The 19854-nt window shown below is 41.5% G+C and overlaps 2 protein-coding genes across 6 annotated transcripts in view; one reads left to right on the plus strand and one right to left on the minus strand.

Annotated features, from left to right (window-relative positions):
* Window positions 1-19854, plus strand: part of LOC149147049 (phosphatidylinositol N-acetylglucosaminyltransferase subunit A-like) — a 318990-nt gene that overhangs the window by 68202 nt on the left and 230934 nt on the right. The gene's annotated exons all lie outside the window — the stretch shown is intronic.
* Window positions 9305-11341, minus strand: LOC149147050 (uncharacterized). The gene is made up of 2 exons (XM_089440710.1): window positions 10315-11341; window positions 9305-10154 (listed from the first exon to the last, which is right to left on the minus strand). Exons 1-2 carry the CDS (start codon window positions 11339-11341, stop codon window positions 9508-9510), a joined length of 1674 nt encoding a protein of 557 aa, XP_089296836.1. The 3' UTR covers window positions 9305-9507.

The raw sequence follows: 19854 nt of genomic DNA on the forward strand, positions 1-19854 counted from the left end.
TGATGATGGCTTCGCGTGGAGCAACGCAAGTTGAGGGAGATGACGTGAGGCAGGAGGAATGGAATGGAGGGCCACAAGATGCAGGGAAATGGAGCACACAAATGAGGAAGGGAGCTGGAGTGATGTGCAGGCAGTGCAGGTTTAGGAGCTGCGTGGAAGGAAACTCAGTCCTGGCAATACGCAGAGAAAGGATAGCCGCGGGAGAATTCAGGTAGCTTGCTGGACACAGGGAGGGAGGGAATTGCGTGGAGAGATTGTGTGAAAAAGGACGGATTTGCAGCGTGAATGGAATTTGGGAAACGACAGAAGGAGAGCTGGCAGCGTGGAGCTGCTTGGAGATCGATTGGAGGAACGATGTGACAAGGAATGAAGCCTGCGTGAGGAAGCGATATGAGCTGCGTGGAGTTTGCCAGAGCTGAGAAGAGGGTTTGGCATCGATCTTTTAAAAAAAATTCGAAACTTTTTCCCTCTAGGGCCTAGATCTGGCTTCAAGATTGAAGCTCACCTTCAGATCTGCAACCTGTAACCTGCAACCTGAAAACAAACAACCAGAACCCGAATATGCCAAAAAACGAAAATGAAACCCTAGAAACCCTAAGAACCAGCTAAATAATTACAGTATTTACACGCTGAAGGCTCTAAGTAGCCAGATTTATCATTATGCCACAGAAATATTTTCAGAATTTTAAACTTAATGTGAGGTGCTTCAGAAAACCTTTCATGCATCTGCAACATAAATTCTAATGATAAGCCCGGGATTAACACTGGCTGGGCTCTTTCAGAAAATGCAATCCGGGAGTTGGCTGGTTCAACCGAGAACTTCCCCTAACGCCTGGTAAACTCAAAATTAAGGATATCCCGCACAGCTTAAATCAACCATTAACATAGAGGGAGAAAACAACAATGAAATTTAGATCAAATGGAGATACCTGCCATTATATTCAGAAATTAAACTATCATTCAAACCCCAGAGATCAGACAAGATACCTGTGCCTAAATCAATCTTCATCAAGCTTTCATCAATGGCTGAAACTAAATTTATGCAGAAAAATAAAACATCGTACAACATTTCCAGAAGAGTAACACCAGCAAGATTTTCAACTCCAAAGTCTTTCTTTATTGCACAAAAAATGACTACAAGAGAACTTTCTTTAGCACACGACTCTCGGATCGAATGATCTGAAATGAGCCCTGACAGGCTAACACCCTATTTAAAGGAAAAATTTCCCAACGGCTAGTTCGAGTGATCCATGTCAAAATGATCTCGACCGTCGATGAGGATCAAAATCCCTTTTAATCTCATCCGTTGAAATTTTTTAAATGCATTTTAATATATTAAAAAATTAAAATCTTGCATTTATTTCCTCAAAATTTTGACTTATTATTTTATTTTATTTTTCAAATTTTTATTTATTTTTTTAATTTTCTTTTTAAATTTTATTTTATTTTAACTTTTAATTTTTTTAGTTATTTTTAATTTATTATTATTATTTATTATTATATTATTTTTATTTTATTTTTACTGGACCCTCGAACTTAGCCTTTGGAAAAATCACCTAGGACTTAGGACTTATGAGGGGATTAATTATTTTCTAACCCTCAAGACACTTTACGTCATGACTTTTACAATTTTACATCTCAAGGGGGAAAACCCATTTGACATAGACCCTCATAGACTACCTAGTTCTACGACACAAATATAATCTAGCAGATCAAGTAATTTGTAATAACCTAACCAAATAATTAGGATTATTTCCAAATTACTTTTACATAGACTCGAAGCACACTAGGATTCCCCTAAGATTCTAATGACAAAATCCATTCCGACTTTGGGGTTAGGCTGAAGGAAAACTCTGCCGATCATGGATCGGTGAGACAAAAAACCTTCCGGAACATAGATTATCACTAGAAAATTAGGTTTGCCTAGGCAATTTACATACACGACTAAGATCTGCTAAGATTATTTACAATTTATACATGTAGACTGGGTTTACAACATAACATGATCAGGCTGATGATGACAGTTGAATGACATGGACACGTCGATCAAGCGCTATCCCTTTTGCGAAAAAGGGGGTGTACTGCTATGGGTAGTTGATACGTAGTGGCAAACAGAGAGTACTGAGGGAGATCACTAATGGACTTCCTGATTTCAGTGTCGAGCATTATGAGGTTTACAGAGGGTGTGCTTTGGGCAAGTACACCAAGTTACCATTCCCAGCGAGCAACAACAGATCTACAGGTATACTAGACTTAATTCATACTGATGTTAGTCGCTGTATGTCTCATGTGTTTTTTGGTGGTTATGCATATTATGTTATATTCATTGATGACTACTCTAGGAGGACTTGGATATATTTCCTGAAGACCAAGGGTGAGGTCTTCAATTGCTTTAAAGATTTCAAAGCTCTTGTGGAAAAACAGACAGGTAGGAAGATTCAGGTCTTGAGGTCAGACGATGGAGTACACTGATGGTGGCTTTTCTGACTTCTGTGCACAAGAGGGCATTAGGAGAGAGTTCACGGTTCCTTACAACCTCCAACAGAATGGGGTGTCTGAAAGGAAGAAAAAAGCTATTGTTGGGGCTGCTAGAGCGATGATTAATGATCAGGGGTTACCTTTGCTTTTGTGGGCTGAGGCTTGCAATACTGCTGTTTATCTTCAGAACATGAGTCCTCACAAAGTATTGGGGAATATGACTCCGGAAGAGGCTTTCACTGGAGAGAAGCCTCACGTGACACATCTTTGTATCTTTGGATGTCTCACATATTCTTATATCCCCATGGAGCAGAGGACGAAGTTGGAACCCATGGAAGAGAAGGGTATCTTTATGGGTTACAGCGAGATTTCGAAGGCCTATTGGATCTTCATTCCTTCTAAACGGAGAGTGGTGATTAGGAGGGATGTGAAATTCGAGGAGGAGAGGGCCTATCGGAGATCACGGGAGTATGATGAGAGAGAGTCACAAACTTCTCCTCAGCAGGGAGGTTAGGTACATGGAGCCAGACCTCAGGGTTCTGGATCGACTGATACAGGAGGTACTTCAGTGTCAGTGACATCTGGGGAACCAATGGTGAGTTCACCGAGCACTTCTTTAGGGAGTCCACTGGTACAGAGTTCACATGGCACTTCAGCTGAGACAAGCATTGGTGCCAGTACAGGTTCTTCAAGGATAGGTGTTGGTACAGGCACACCAGGGTCAATTGGCAGGCCTTCAGGTTCACCAGACTGGGGGGCAGAGGTTGAGGTTCCCTATGGGGAAGCTTCTTCAGGGAAGAGGAGGCCCAAGTGGCTTCAAGACACCTTGAAGGAAGCAAAGTGTTGATTTGTGGTAACGTCAGATGTGCTCTAGCCATGAAAATTGGTGGAGAGGCTAAGGCACATAAGATGTCCAAGACCCAGAAATCATTTGGGGAAATTCCACTCGGTTGGAGAAATATTAAAATAATTAATATTTTTAATGGGGTTTCTAAGTCTAAACTTAGGAAAATTAAAATATAATGGGTATTAATATACAATTGGGTGAGAATGTTCTAAATGACATGGATCAAGCCAAACCTAATCTTAGCCATTGATTAGGGACTTAATCTTAGCCGTAGAAGACTCAACAGGAAAAGTATAAGAGGAGGCTTGAGGGTCAGTTGGAGACACACCAAGTTAATCAGTTAGTTCGATTTTCTCGAGCGGGGTTTGTCGAGAGAATCGAACTAGTGATTTGTTGCAGCAAGGGGCAGTTTGGCACGAGGCCGAGAATACATAACAAAGAGGTAGAGATAGTGCCAAAGAGACAGCACAGAGCCTGGAGAGTGTTGAAGTTTCTAAGTTTACTTAGTTAGAAACCCTCCATGCACTTTATCTGATTTATTCCTACCTACTTGTTATTTTCCTTAACAAGTTATTTACAATGTAAATACTGAAAATAAACACTAGTGAATGCTCAACATGTTACAGATCAACATCTAAAAGAAACAGAAACAAACACACCATATGACATCATTATTTTTGGACTAATGTCCCCGAAAAAGCCCAATGTGGGAAAACTGGTGCAACTATCTGGGTTTTCTATTAAGCAATATCAGAGTACAATCTGGGTGTCGAAACTGGCCTACCCAACAGAGAATTTCTTTGGCAGTAATACCTCTCAGTTTCTGACAAATCTCCTGGCTGAAACCCCGGATAATCATTCCGACAACTATTGAGCACCAATCTGTCCCAGAAACCATAGCGTCAGCCTCTCTCTGGACTGTGTCAGCCCCTCTCTGCCTCATGCTGGCCCTGCGTCACCCCGAATGGGTCTGCGTCAGCCTTGGGAGGCCCTGCGTCAACCCTCTGGCCCTCTGCGTCAGCAACGCTGGCCTCTCTGAGGCTCTGCGCAACTCCCGACTGCCTCTGCGTGGCCCTGCGTGAGCCCTGGCTGGCTCTGCGTCACTCTCCTTGGCTACTGCGCTGCTCTCCTGGCACTATCTCTGCCTCTCTGTCTCTCTGTACTCAAATGCCCCTCAGCTGCATCTCGATCATTAATTCTATCTCTCTTCGCAAACCTCATTCTAGAGAATAGAATGACTGATTACTCTGGGGAGGTTGGGTCACATGAGATCTCCAATACCTAGAAGGGTTTGGGCAGATTCTAAACAGTTCAGGAGATATTAAAATAATTAATATTTTTAATGGAGTCCCTAAGTCTAAACTTAGGGAAATTAAAATATTAATGTGGATTAATATAAAACTGTGTTAGAATGGTCCAAAAGACATGGATTAAGCCAGATCTAATCCTAGCCGTTGATTAGGGACTTAATCTCGACCATTGATATGTCTTTTGACAACCGTACAGGAGGCATCAGTGCAGAGGATGTTGGGCAGGAAGGCCTAGCATCAGCACAGGTACCGATGTCAGATGATCAGAGTAATACTTAGTGAATAGTATTGCTAGAGCACAGCCCTTGCTAAGAGGGAGTGTTGATTTGGGGTAGCATCAGATGTGCTCTAGCCACAAAATTTGGTGGAGAGGTTGGAGCACATGAGATCTCCAATACCCAGAAAGAGTTTGGGCAGATTCTAAACAGTTCAGGAGATATTAAAATAATTAATATTTTTAATGGAGTCCCTAAGTCTAAACTTAGGGAAAATAAAATATTAATGTGTATTAATATGAATCTGTGTTAGAGTGGTCCAAAAGACATGGATCAAGCCAAATTTAATCTTAGCCGTTGATTAGGGACTTAATCTCGGCCATTGAGATGTCAATAGGAAAAGTATAAGAGGAGGCTTGAAGGTCACTTGGAGAACACACCAGAGTGATTAGTCATTCTATTCTCTAGAGCGAGGTTTGCTAAGAGAGATAGAATCAATGATTGAGAGAGAAACTGAGGGGCATTGAGTACAGAGAAATAGAGAAGGCAGAAATTGTGTTGGGAGAGCAGCGCATCAGCCAAAGAGAGTGACATAGAGCCAGCAAGGGCTTACACAGGGCCACGCAGAGGCAGCCAAGTGCTGCGCAGAGTATCAGAGAGGCCAACGTGTCTGACGCAGAGGCCCAGAAAGCTGACGCAGGGCCTCCTGGGGCTGACGCAGGCCAAGAAAGGTTGACGCAGGGCCATCATGAGACAGAGAGGGGCTGACGCAGTCTAGATTGTGCAGATGCTAGGGTTGCAGAGCAGTTTTGTGCTGAGAAATTGCCGGAAGGATTTTTCGAGGTTTCAGCTAGGAGATTTCTCTCAAACTGTGAGGTATAGCTGCTAAGGAAATTCTCTGTTGGGTAGGCCAGTTTCGGCACCCAGATTGTACTCTGATATTGCTTAATAAGAAAACCCTCAAATAGCTGCACCGGTTTTCCTACATTGGGTTTTTCCGGTGACATTGGTCCAAAAATAATGGTGTCATGTGGTGTGTTTGTTCTTGTTTTTTTAGTTGGTGATCTGTAATATGTTGAGAATGTACTAATGTTTATTTTCAGTATTTACTTTGTAAATAACTTGTTAAAGAAAAATAACAAGTAGGTAGGAATAAATCATAAAAAGTGTATGGAGGGTTTCTAAACTAAGTAAAATTAGAAACTTCAACAAAGGTGAGCCAAGAAGAGGCAGCGCAGAGGCTAAGCGAGGCAAAGGGAGCCTCACACAGAAGCTAGGAGGGCTGATGTAGTTCGCTGAGGAGGCCGGGTTGCTGGTGCCGAGATTGCGTAGAGCCTAGGAGCTCTCAACTTCAGGTTACTGGGGTTTAGAAGGCTATTGGAACATTGCAAAGTGGAGCTGGTGAGGTACTGTAGTAAGAACAATACCTGACAGGGCAAGGCCAAGACGAGGGAGTTGCTACTGAGGGTTTCTAGCTGAGAAATCCGGATGAGTGGTGCGGTTGCACAAACGATCAAAGTAGGGGGCATCTCGACATCAGCAGAAGGATTTACAGGAGGGAAATCGAGACTCAGAGGGAGTCAGATCGAGAACTTCCAAGAGGGAAGTAGAAGAGCATCATTGCACTACACAGAGTAAGAGACTAGGACAGACTAGACAGAGCGTCAAACTTCGCAGTCTACAAGGCCAAAATCTTATCTGTACTTGATAGAAATCGTGTCAAGCACTTCGCCTTGAAGATGATAGCTATCCCAGTTGACCTAGCTAAGAACGACAAGTACGTTGAGGCAATGGTGAGGGCTAAGAGCATCATCCTTGACGGGGTCAAGGATCAAGTAGTACCACATTGCCGAGAAGGAAATGACATATGAGATGTGGGAGGCCCTAAAGAAATTGTACCAGCATACTTCTGTGTAGAGAAGGATGTTACTAGAGAATCAGCTGAGGTCATATCAGATGAAGAAGGGAGAATCGATTGACACCTTCCTCGGAGGACTGAATGAGATCCGAGATTAGTTGACTGCTATAGAAGCCACGCCGGATCAGGAATTGATGGTGAGGACATCCCTGAATGGAGTCTCAAAAGACTGGGAGGTATTTGTCCAGAGTATACTGGGTAGAGGGTCACTTCCACCTTGGGATGAGATGTGGGTGACTGTTCGCCAAGAAGAGATCAGACGGTAGTCAAAGGCGGGAAGTAGGCGGGAAGTAGCAGTAAGGGGATCAAAGTCAAAGAGGAGGAAGATGTTTCCCTAGCATCTTGAGGGAAAGCAAGAAAAGCGGAAGAAGGATCTCTCCAAGATTAGGTGCTTCCACTGTGGGGAGCTAGGTCATTATGCGACCCAGTGTCCAAGGAAGAACAGTAAGGGAGAGTCTTCTGAGACTAAGGCAACCCCAGCAAGGGCAGAGAAGGAAGTGGAGATAGAAGATGAGTGTGCCATGAGTGCACACGCAGCGCTTGAGCGGAAGTGGGGAGACATCGAGCTATAGTAAGGCAGACTACAAACGATGAGGGGCAGGATCCTCAAGGTACCTAGCCTCATGGATTAGACCTTGCAATGGGAGCCTCGAAGAGGAGTAGCAGGACTGGCTGATGTGGGTAGAGACGGATGCGGATGAAGCAACAAAGAGAGCTACAGTGCAGGAGTCTCGGGACAACGCGAGGCTAGCAGGCTGCAACAGTGCGAGAAGCATGAGAGTGTTGCACCAGTGCAGGAAGGCACAGAGAGGTGTGCAACGGTGCTAGATGCAAGGAGTTGTTGTAGCAACGTAGAGGTCAGAGAGGGAGAACTTGTCAGTGACAGAGAGAGCTTCAGCATTAGCGGGTGTCTTTAGCCCAACAGAGAGGTCAGAATTGGGAGATCAGTTACTTCTTAGTAACTGAGTTGCAGTGCAGCAGTGGGCAGCACGATGCAACATGATGAGAGGAGTTGTAGTGCGGATGCAATGTTTGGAGAAAGGACCAGCGACAGCATGGATGCAGAGGGTGTTGCAGCAGTGGCAGTGGCAGAGCCATGGGTAGCAGTACAAGATGCAGCAATGTAGAGGATGATGGGAAGCAGGCCTAGCATCAGCACAGGGACTGATGTCGGATGATCAGGGTGATACTTAGTGAGGAGTATTACTAGAGCACACTCCTCGCTAAGAGGGAGTGTTGATTTGGGGTAGCATCGGATGTGCTCTAGCCACGAAATTTGGTGGAGAGTTTGGGGTACATGAGATCTCCAATACCCAGAAAGGGTTTGGACAGATTCTAAACAGTTCAGGAGATATTAAAATAATTAATATTTTTAATGGAGTCCCTAAGTCTAAACTTAGGGAAATTAAAATATTAATGTGGATTAATATAAAACTGTGTTAGAATGGTCCAAAAGACATGGAACAAGCCAGATATAATCCTAGCCGTTGATTAGGGATTTAATCTCGGTCGTTGATATGTCAACGAGAAAAGTATAAGAGGAGGCTTGAGGGTCACTTGGAGAGGACACCAGAGTGATCAGTCATTCTATTCTCTAGAGCAAGGTTTGCTAAGAGAGATAGAATCAGTGATCGAAGTTGTAGCTGAGGGGCATTGAGTACAGAGAGATAGAGAGGCAGAGATAGTGTCGGGAGAGCAGCGCAGGGGCCAGAGAGAGTGACACAGTAGAAGCCAGGGCTCACACAGGGCCACACACAGGCAACCGGGAGCTGCGCAGTGCTTCAGAGAGGCCAGTGTTGCTGACTCAGAGGGCTAGAAGGCTCCTGAGGCTGACGTAGGCCCATTCAGGGTGACACAGGGCCAATGTTGGGCAAAGAGAGGCTGACGCAGTCCAGAAAGGCAGATGCTGGGGTCTATGGGGCAGATTGGAGCTGAGGAGTTGCTGGAAGGTTTATCATGGGTTTCAGCTGGTACATTTGTCTCAGACTGAGGTACTACTGCCAAGGAAATTCTCTGTTGGGTAAGCCGGATTTGGCACCCAGATTGTACTCTGAAATTGCTTAATAAGAAAACCCTCAGATAGCTGCACCGATTTTCCCGCATTGGGTTTTTCTGGGTGTTGTCGCACAAGGTGTCGAGGCAGCCCGACAACGCTCAGAGTAAGGGTTGTCACTCTTAATCCTTACTCACTCCGTTTAGACTCTCTCCTAGGCAAGTCAAGGGGGGTAGTTCCTAAGGTAAATGGATGAGAAAGCCTGTGGATCACGGGCTCTAGAAGATTTTAAAGATGGACAAATCGATGAATTTAAACAATTAAATCAGATTGATAGATAAAACGCCAACGTAAACAAGACCAATGTTTTACAACTCGGACTCGGATTCGGACTCGGCTGAGGATCGACTCGGACTCGGACTCGGACTCGGTAATGACTCGGCCGGCTCGATTTCAATGACTCGGTCGTTGTAAAAAATACATTAAATATTTATTTTTTTTATAAAAAAACATAATTTTAAATATTTTAAACATAATTTTAAAGATTTTCATTCAAGTTTCCAAACACACAACATTATAATATACATGGAAGACAACATATGATCAAAGTAGGCTCATGAACCAATCCATTATATCAAAATGGTACGGTGGTACCCAATGGCAATAGTAAATACATAGTCAACTGTAGTCTGTCATACATGATCAAAGACTCAAGAGTCAAAACAAAATACAAATAACCAAGGAGGCTAGTAGCTACTGCCAGAGGAGCCAAGATCATCTCGACCAATCTCTGGATCATCATCATCAGAGTCAGACAAGGGGCCCCATGGCTCCTCCTCATCATCATCGTCTCCAACTGCAACTGTAGAAGTGGTGCCAGTACCACTAGGCTGTGCAGCAGATGCAAGCTGAGATAGAGTACAAATGCGGCTGCGCTTCTGTCGTGGCTGAGCAGAGGAAGGCGAAGCACCTACAACTGGAGTCCTACTAGCTGGCTGTGAGACTGAGGCTGGTGGATTGGGATCTGCATTCAACTGAACATGCTGCAGTGGATCTCCAACATCAAGTTCATCAAGATCCTCATCAGGATCAAACTCTGGTAGACGACTCTCCACTACCCAATCTGATGTTGGATCAATGTCTTCCAACACAATGGGATCTGAATCAGGTCTTTTGTTCAGCAATTGGTTCCGTCTGAGCCGAAGGTTGTATTGGACAAAAACTAGATCATTCAACCGTTTTTGCTCCAAACGGTTTCTCTTCTTTGTGTGAATCCTCTCAAAGACAGACCAATTGCGCTCACACCCAGATGCACTGCAAGTTTGACTCAAAATACGAATTGCAAACCTTTGCAATTCAGGGCACTGGCCACCAAAGGCCTCCCACCATTGTGCTGCAAAAAACATAGGAGTGTAATGAATTATGAGTTAGATGAAGGCTGAAGCTCAACAAAATTACAAATTATATCTAACTTTCAAATTATAAATGATTTAACAAACTTTAATAAAAAAAGTAAAACCATTAAGAAATTGAAAATTGAAATTTTTGTTTACCTGGCTCATCTGCTTCTCTTGCAATCTTTGCTAGGTTCTTCCCAAAGGTACCTGTTGCATTGCTGAAGGATGTGACCTGCTGATGTATCAGCAGCTGATCAGACTCCGATGGGACCATGCGCTCAATGCAATCAACCAGTCCATCTCTGACCTCCCCCCTCAAAGCTCCTGACTCCTTAGCTTTATAATGATACCGTGGGTTCAAAAAATACCCAGCTGCATGTATAGGGCGATGGAGTTGATTGTTCCATCTTTCATCAATGATTGCCCAAATGGGCCCATACTTTGCCACTCTATCCTTGTATGCTGTCTTTATTTGCTCCTTTGCTTGATCCATAGCCTCATAAATGAAGCCCATAGCCAACCTTTCCCCATCCACCAACCGCAACACCTTAACTAGTGGCTCAGCAAGCTTCACAATCTCTGCTGCCTTTCTCCAAAAAGTTTCATCATGGACTTTCCTTTTCAATTCTCCGCCTTCTGGTTTGTTAGACCAACTGCTTTGATTCCAATCATCACTGGAAAACATCTTTTGCAAGTTTCTATGTTGGGAAAGCATAGATTGCAATGTCAAAAAATGTGTAGCAAATCTAGTGATGGCAGGCCTAATAATATCCTTGCCTCCAGTGTGTTTCCTCATGAGACTCAAAACCAGTGTATGATTGTAGATAAATTTTGTTATGCTTTTGGCATTATCTACAGTGTTTCTGACCCAATCTAATTTTCCAATATCCTCAAGCATGAGGTCTATGCAATGTGCAGCGCATGGGGTCCAAAAGATGGTCTTGTGTTTTTCCTCTAACAGTCTACCAGCAAGAACATAGTTAGAGGCATTGTCTGTGATGATTTGAACAACATTAGCCACCCCCACATCCTGAATAACCTCATCCAATAGCTGAAACAACAAGTGGCCATCTTTTACCTTATCAGATGCATCAACTGATTTTAAAAACATGGTTCCCTGTGGGCAGAAGACAAGAAAGTTTATGATGGTACGGTTTCTTTGATCAGTCCATCCATCTGACATGATGGTACACCCTGTTCTTGCCCATGATTCCTTGAAATCATGCAAATACTCATTAATTGATTTAATTTCTTTCTACAAACGAAACCCCCTTAGCTCTTGCATAGTAGGGCCTTTGAAGCCTTTTCCAGCAGCATGTATGGCCTCAAACATAGGCTCATAATATGGTGAACGAGCAGCATTAAAGGGGATATCAGCATCATACCACCATCTAGCTATGTAGTCACAAGCAGTCTCCCTCAATTCTTTCTTCCAATGGTCATCTAAAGTGGGCTGAGCAAGACCTTTACTAACTTCAGGACCATGTGCATCTGATGGAGAGGAGCCTGAGTGAGTGAAAAAACTTTTGATAGTCCCATCACCCTTCATTCTACCCTTTCCCTTATCTTGAACAGAAGCAAAAGAGGGAGGAACATAACGGAAAGGGTTTGATGCATCAGTTTGAGGGATAGAGGAAGAACCCTCAAACTCATAGTGGGGGTTGGCAGCCATCATTCTTTGTATCTCCCTCTTCCTCCCAATTTCAGCCTGTATCTCTTTTTGCCTAGTCTTTTCTGCATTAAATTTTTCAAAGCTTTCCAACAAATTCTTTCTAATCTCCCCAATTTCCTCAGATTTACATGCAGTAATATTGCCTTTAATCCCTGCCAAGTGTTGTTTCAGCCTATTAATCCCCCCAGGACCTGACTTAATTTTCCTATGGCAAAACTTGCAACACATCTCATCATCAACCATTTCAACATATGCCCAAGCAGGATCCTTTGCTCTAGGTGCCATTTTTTGACTAGGAAAACAATCTGAAAATGAAAAAAATAAAATAAAATTGATTCAATGTTCATTTATTTGACTAAAAACACTCTCTAAGCTATCTTGATATGCACCTAAAATTTACTAAGTAAAAACAGATATATAGAGGTGGAAAAAAATACCTCCAGGCACAAACTGCCTCCTCAAGCTTGCTCCAAAAATCAGCTCCTCAATGCTGCTCCAAATGGCTGCCCAAGAAGCTCCTCACTCCAGCTACAATGCTCCTCCAAGACTCCTCACTGCTGCTCCAAAACAAGCTCAAGAACTGCTCACTAACTCTCAAAGAAGACTCTCACTCAAATGCATAAGACTGCTGTGAGTGAAATGAGAGCATTTGGCTGTCTTAAATAGAGTTTGGGAGGGGAAATGGACCCCAAAAGCATTAAACAAATCACAATAACCCTTTCAGCTCCACAAACCCTAACTAACTTTATTAAAAAACAACAAAAAAGTCATTTTTTTTGGGTAAATACGCTGCCACAGCCGGTTTTTATTGGTACGGCCGAGTCATGACGGGACCCGGCTGGGTTGACCGGGTCAGCTATGACTCGGCCGAGTCATTGGCTGACTCGGCCGAGTCATAGCTGACTCGGCCAGCCGGACCGGGTCAGCCACCGGGTCAAGTTTTTTGCAACGAAACGGAACGAAACGGCCGTTTCCGTACCGGTACGGCCGTTTCGTAAAACACTGAACAAGACACGACCACTAAATAGAAACAATTATAGACCAGTGCCTTCGATATTGGAATTTACCATCAATAAAACAAGTTACCCAAAATGATTTTCAATATGTGACGAAAAGTGACAATCATTAATAATCCATATAAATGCCGAACACTTTATCACGCAAGATACTCTAGATTTTAAATGGTTTTCATTAACTGCCCAAATCTAGATTTAATAAATTTTCTTCAACAGTCAAATATGATTCAAAATATTTACTGCCCTTTGACCATAGGAAAATCATAAAAAAAAGCATTTAATGACCAAATGACACTAAGGAACATTAGGTTAAATTTTTTTAACTATTCCTTAGGAATTTAATTTAATCGAAGGGTTAAAAAATCAAAATTTTTAATGGGCATGGGCCACATTAAAAATTCTAGAGTTTAAGCGAAAAAAACCCCTCAATCCTTAGTTACCAAATTTAGATTTATGATTTAAAGTTTTTTAATTTTATATTTTTCAAATGTTTTTGGGTTTTTAAATATTTTAGATGTTTTTTAGATTTTATATTTTTAAGTGTTTTAGATTCAAAATTTTTTAATGTTTAGGAGTTTTAGAAATTTTTAGATTTTTTAATTTTTTGAAAATTTTTAATGCTTTACTTTTAAATCTAAAAATCAAAAATCAAAATCAACATAAAACAAAAATAAAATCTAAACAAAATGACACAAAAATCGAATCCCAATTTTTTTGTTTTAGATTTTAGAATTTTTTATGTGGAAATTTTTAATGAAAATCATAAATAAAAAAAAGGAAAAAAAATGAAAAAGTGAGAAAATCGAATCAAATTACAAAATTAGAATAAAAGTCCAGAATAAAAAAAAAATCTAACTAAAGACTATGTAAATGAAATAAAAAAAATAACGAATGCTAACCCTAACCCATAAATAAAATATCGAAGTGTTTTTTTGTTGTTTTGTTGCTGTTGTGGTTTGCAGGTTTGTGAGAGGTCGATGGCAAGGAAGGCTATGCGGGCTTGCAATTGTGTTATGCAGGTATGGCGAAGAGGTTTTGGAGAGCAGTTCGACGAAGCAACGAGGGGATACGAAGGTAGAGGCAACGATGGAAGGATGATTGCGTGGAGGGAGAGGTAGCTGCGGCTAAGTGTGGAAAGGAAGGACGCAAGAAAACGCTGCGGGTAGCATGGGATGGCCAACGTGTGGATGAAGGGTTTTTTTTTTGTGAGCGTTTGCAGGTGGAGCAACAACGTATGGAGCAGCGTGGGGAGGAAAGGATAGCTGCGGTTTGATGGTGGAGAATGCAGTTAAGAGGAACTGCAGAGGGTTTGCTGCGTATGGAGCTAAAACGTTGAAATAGAGCAACGGTGCCACAAGAGGGACGACGAGGAAGGGAGAACGGGTTTCAAAGGACAAACGCAGGGATGTGGATGGTTGCATGGAGGATGGGAGCTCAACGTGGACAGAGTGAGAGGCTGCGTGAGGGGGATGAGGAGCTGCGGGGTTAGAAGGTTGGAGCAGCAATGAAGCAGTCGTGGAGGGGAGTGCAAGGGAACGCTGTATTGCCCAAAAAAAAATCGAATTATTCCTACAATAAAAAATAAAACCCCAGCAGCCATGTAGCCAAAAACTGGAGAAGAAATATACTTATGCTTAAAATTTATCAATGAAACCCTTATAGAAAATTCTCCAGATTTAATTAAAATATTTAATCCACTTCTTTCAGATTTGACCTTCAAACCCTCATTAAATTTCTAGATCTGAAACTAAATTTAAACCCCTGCAAAAGATGATGCTGATGGACCTCCAGAGATCCAGATCTTACCCTCTAGGGCCTAGATCTAGACTTTGTACAACTTTCAGCTTCAGATTTGTCAGACCAGGCAGTAACTCCTCAACCAAAAATTGATTCGTGTTTATTCCTTCAGGTAGGTCTTCATTAAATACATGAGGGAGAGACTGTTCAGTTCATCTCTCGATGACTCTTCATATTACTTATTTATCTATTTACATTATATTCACCCAATCATGAGGATTAGGCGTCAACATTCCCCCCCCTTAATCTGAAGGGATGTTGGTGAGTCCAAGCATCATTCTGAATCGTTCAAGCTTTTCTCTTCCAAGCGCTTTGGTGAAGATGTCTGCAATTTGCTCATTTCTGGAACAATGACGGAGATGGATTGTTGTGGCCTCAACATGATGTCGAATCAGATGATATTTAGTATTGATGTGCTTCGTTCGATCATGGAACTTTGGGTTCTTGGCCAACTTTATTGCAGAGGTATTGTCAATCATGAGTGGGGTTGATTGTACTTGTTCTACTTGCAAATCTTCAAGAATTTTCCTGAGCCACACAATTTCTTTTGTTGCTTCAGCTGCTGCCACGTATTCTACTTCTATTGTGGAATCCGCTGGAACTGGTTGTTTGCGTGATCTCCAGGAGACAGCTCCTGATCCAAGAATCATAGCATATCCTGAAGTAGATATCCCAGTTTCTTTGTCTCCATCAAACTCTGAATCAGAGTATCCAATCAAGCTGAAGTCGTCCACCTGTGTATACTTGATTCCAAAGTTTTGAGTTCCCTTCAAGTACCTTAGAACTCTTTTTGCAGCAGACCAATGTCTCTCACAAGGCTTTTGCATAAACCTGGAGAGGATTCCAACAACAAATGAAATGTCTGGTTCGGTAGTAGTTAGGTAGTTGAGACTTCCTACAAGTTGTCTATACTTTGTTGCATCTTCATATTCTTTTCCTTCAATAGATGTGAGCTTTAATTTTTGTTCCACTGGAGTAGTAAGAGGATTGCATTTTGTTATGCCAAACTTGTTCAACAGATCTCCAATATATTTCTTTTGAGAAAGAAATATGGACTTCGGATGTTGGGTTACTTCAATGCCAAGATAGTAATGAACATAGCCCAAATTAGTCATTTCAAAACTTTTCCCCAATTCCTTCTTTATGGATGCAATGTAGCTTTCATTGTTCCCTGTCATCAAAAGATCATCTACATATACCACAATATATACAACTGTTTTGCCAACTTTCTTGACAAATAAAGTTGCATCATCAAGATCATAATGTTTGAAATTGAGTTTCAGAAGATGCTTAGTTGGTTTTTCATACCAGGCTCGCGATGCTTTTTTGAGACCATACAAGGACTTCACAAGTTTGCATACTTTATGTTCATGTCCTTTCACAGCAAATCCTTCAGGCTGAGACATAAAAACATTTTCTTTTAGATCTCCATTTAAGAAAGCCGTTTTTACATCCATTTGATGGACTTTCCAACCGATCTGAGCTGCTAGTGCAAAGAGTGTCCAGATGGTAGCCCATTTTGCTGTGGGTCTCCTCATAATCAACCCCTTCTTTCTGTGCAAAACCTTTTGCACAAGCCTAGCTTTGTGCTTGTCAAGTGAGCCATCAAATTTATACTTGTTCTTGTAGACCCACTTGCAGCCAATTGGTTTGGTTCCTAATGGAGGATCAACCGGCTTCCAAGTGCCGTTCTTTATGAGGGCATCATACTCCTTTTGCATCGCTTCTTTCCATTCATCATGAGAAGCAGCTTCTTTGAAGGAAGTTGGTTCAAAACCTGTAGACAAGTTCAATTCACAATCATAAGAAACATCCATATCAACAGGTGAATTAGAGTCATCCACATCACCTCCATTTTGCCGGTTTGAATTTCTAGTTCCTGTCTTTCCAACCTCATTAGGATGAACACTTTCAAGTGTCTTTGTCAGCCACTTTGGGGGACCTTTCTCAGATGGTCTGGCTGCTCCGTTGATTGGGTTGGGACTGAATCAAGATTGAGTCTCCCAATTCTATCAATCACATCGCTTAAAGCATCATTTGTTGTTGGAGTTTCATGCGGGGGAGAGTGTTCTCCAGAAGAAGATTCCACATGTTGATCTAGTATAGGAATCCCCCCTTCAAGATGTGGAATCTGATTATCGAATTCTTGAAATGATTTTGCTTTTGCGAATCTATCCAAGCGATCAAGTTGCCGCTCAACAACATTGTTAGTTTTGGATGATTCAAGAAAAATTACATCTCTAGATACAACAAACTTTTTATTTACTTCATCATAGAGATGGTATGTTATGAAACCAGCTCAAGAAAAGATAGAAAAGATAGATCAACGCCTTAGAATTCAGCCTCTTCGAGGGGGCAACCTCCTTTACATTACATAAATGAACAATTCTTGGATGATTCAAATGAAAAAACCTCCTTTCTATATATTGGAGTCTAAGGAGTCACAGTATAACCCAGCCGACCTAACAATAATAATATAAAGCCACAAAAATAACGATAGAGGGATTCTATGGGGCACAGTAATAACAATATGGGGATAATAGGGGCACAACAATATTAATAAGGGATGCAACTACAATATTAATGGGTTAATCACTAGTATTATAGGGACCCAACATGCCCTTCTCCTTCAAAAAAGTGTTGTCCTCAACGCTTGAGTAGTTTTGGATGCTTCTGTATAAAATTCTCATCCTCCCATGTGGAATCTTCAGCAGATAAGTTCTTCCACTTGATAAGATACTCCGAAATTGATCGATTTCGTAGCTGTCGAGTTCTTGTTTCTGTGACTGCTTCCGGTTCCAATATAATTTTTCCTTCCTCGTCAAGTTCTGGAAATATTGTTTGAACTGGGAGCTTGTCGCCTATAACCTTCTTTAAACATGAAACATGGAAAACTGGGTGCAATCGAGAAGCTGCAGGCAGCTCCAATTTGTATGCCATAGTACCAATCTTTTGCAGCACCTTGTACAGACCATAATACTTTGGTGATAATTTATTATCCTTCTTAGCTTGCTTGAGGGACATTTGCTTATATGGTTGTAGCCGTCTGAATACCCAATCACCTACATCAAAACTTCTTTCGCTGCGATGTTGATCTGCCTGTTGTTTCATTCTATTCTGTGCCAACACGAGGTTATCCTTTAAGAGTTGGAGGACTTGTTGTTGATGTTCGATGTGATGTTCCACTGCTTGAACCTTAGAATTTTCTCTTAAATATGATGTGATGGATGGTGGCTGATATCCATAAAGTGCTATAAATGGGGTCATTTTTGTTGCTGTATGGAAGGAAGTGTTATACCACCATTCAGCCAGAGGCAACCATTTGACCCATTGTGTCTGTTTATCAGATACAAAACAACGAAGATATCCTTCCAAACATTTGTTTACTAACTCAGTTTGCCCATCAGATTGAGGATGATAAGATGAGCTATGAGCTAACTGAGTACCAAGACAATAAAATAATTCTGTCGAAAAATTTCCAATGAAAATGGGATCTCTGTCACTTACAATAATCTTTGGGTTTCCATGTAGCTTTTGAATTGTTTCCATAAATGCAGTAGATACTGTACTAGCTTTAAATGGATGTGATAATGCACAAAAGTGTGCATACTTGGTAAGTCTGTCAACTACCACCATGATGACACTCTTTCCCTCAAACTTGGGTAAACCTGTGATAAAATCCATTGAAACCTCCTCCCAACGTTGGCTTGGAATGGATAAAGGTTGTAATAGACCCGGGGTCTTAATTGTTTCAACTTTATTTTGTTGGCAAACCAAACATTCTGCCACAAACTTTTGAATATCCGATTTAAGGCCATCCCAAAAAAATTCTTTCTTAATGCCGTGGTAAGTTTTTAAAAATCCTGAGTGCCCTCCTAAGGGAGAAGTGTGCAATTCCATAAGAATATTTTGTTTTAGTTGGGAATTTTTACAGAGGTATAAGCGATCTTTGTACGATAAAGAATCATTTTGTCAGCTAAATGTATCAGACGTATTGGAATCTTGTTGTAACTTTCGAATAAGTTCCCACACTTCTTTGCCATTCTTCCATTCCTCTCTTGCTTCGTTTATTCAATCTGGTTGGATAATAGAAATGGCGCACAACAATGCTTCTACGTCCTCATCCTTTCTTGAGAGTGCATCTGCCACCACATTTTGCTTCCCTTTTCTGTAGATGTTTTCAAAGTCATAACCCAACATCTTTGTGACCCACTTTTGTTGCTCTTCAGAGGATAATGTTTGTTCTAAAAAGTATTTAGGGCTATCATGATCTGTTTTTACCTTGAAGTGTCTTCCGATTAGGTAGGGTTGCCATTTCTTAAGTGCATGGAGTATTGCCAACATTTCCTTCTCATAAATAGCTTTGTGTAAAAACTTTCCCTTGATTGGACGACTTTCAAAAGCAATGGGTCTTTCATCTTGCATTAAAACAACACCAATTCCATTTCCTGAAGCATCACATTCCACAATAAAGGTTTTGTGAAGTTTGGTGTAGTTAAGACCGGTGCTTGGCACATTGCCTCTTTAAGATGTTCGAAGGCCTTTGTTGCTTCTGGAGTCCATGAAAATGCATCTTTCTTCAATAATGTTGTTAGAGGTGCTGCTATTCTCCCATAATTCTTAACAAACTTGCGATAATACCCTGTCAACCCGAGAAATCCTCGCAGATGCTTTATTGATGTGGGGATTTTCCATTCCTTAATGGCTTTGATTTTGCTAGGGTCTACCTTAACTCCTTCATGAGATACAATATGACCCAAATATTCCATCTCTTGTACTCCAAAGAAACATTTGGATCTTTTTGCATATAATTGTTTCTCCTCCAATAGTTGTAGCACCCTGTCAACATGTTCAACATGATCCTTCCAAGACTTGCGGTAGATTAGTATATCATCAAAAAATACTAACAGAAATTTTCTAAGGAATGGTTTGAAAATGGAATTCATCAAACCTTGAAATGTTGAAGGTGCATTGGTAAGGCCAGAAGGCATGACCAAAAATTCATAATGACCCTCATGAGTTCTAAATGCTATTTTTGGAATGTCTTCAGTCTTCATCCTGATTTGATGATATTCTGAACGAAGATCCAACTTGGTGAAGTAAATTGATCCATGCTATTCATCCAGTAATTCATCAATGACAGGAATTGGAAACTTATCTTTAATAGTGAGCTTGTTGAGCTCCCTATAATCCGGACACATGCGCCATGAT

The sequence above is a fragment of the Pinus tabuliformis genome, chromosome 9 (assembly GCF_031772625.1).
Source record: "Pinus tabuliformis cultivar Carrire ecotype Pingquan chromosome 9, CPIR1, whole genome shotgun sequence".
Taxonomy (NCBI): domain Eukaryota; kingdom Viridiplantae; phylum Streptophyta; class Pinopsida; order Pinales; family Pinaceae; genus Pinus; species Pinus tabuliformis.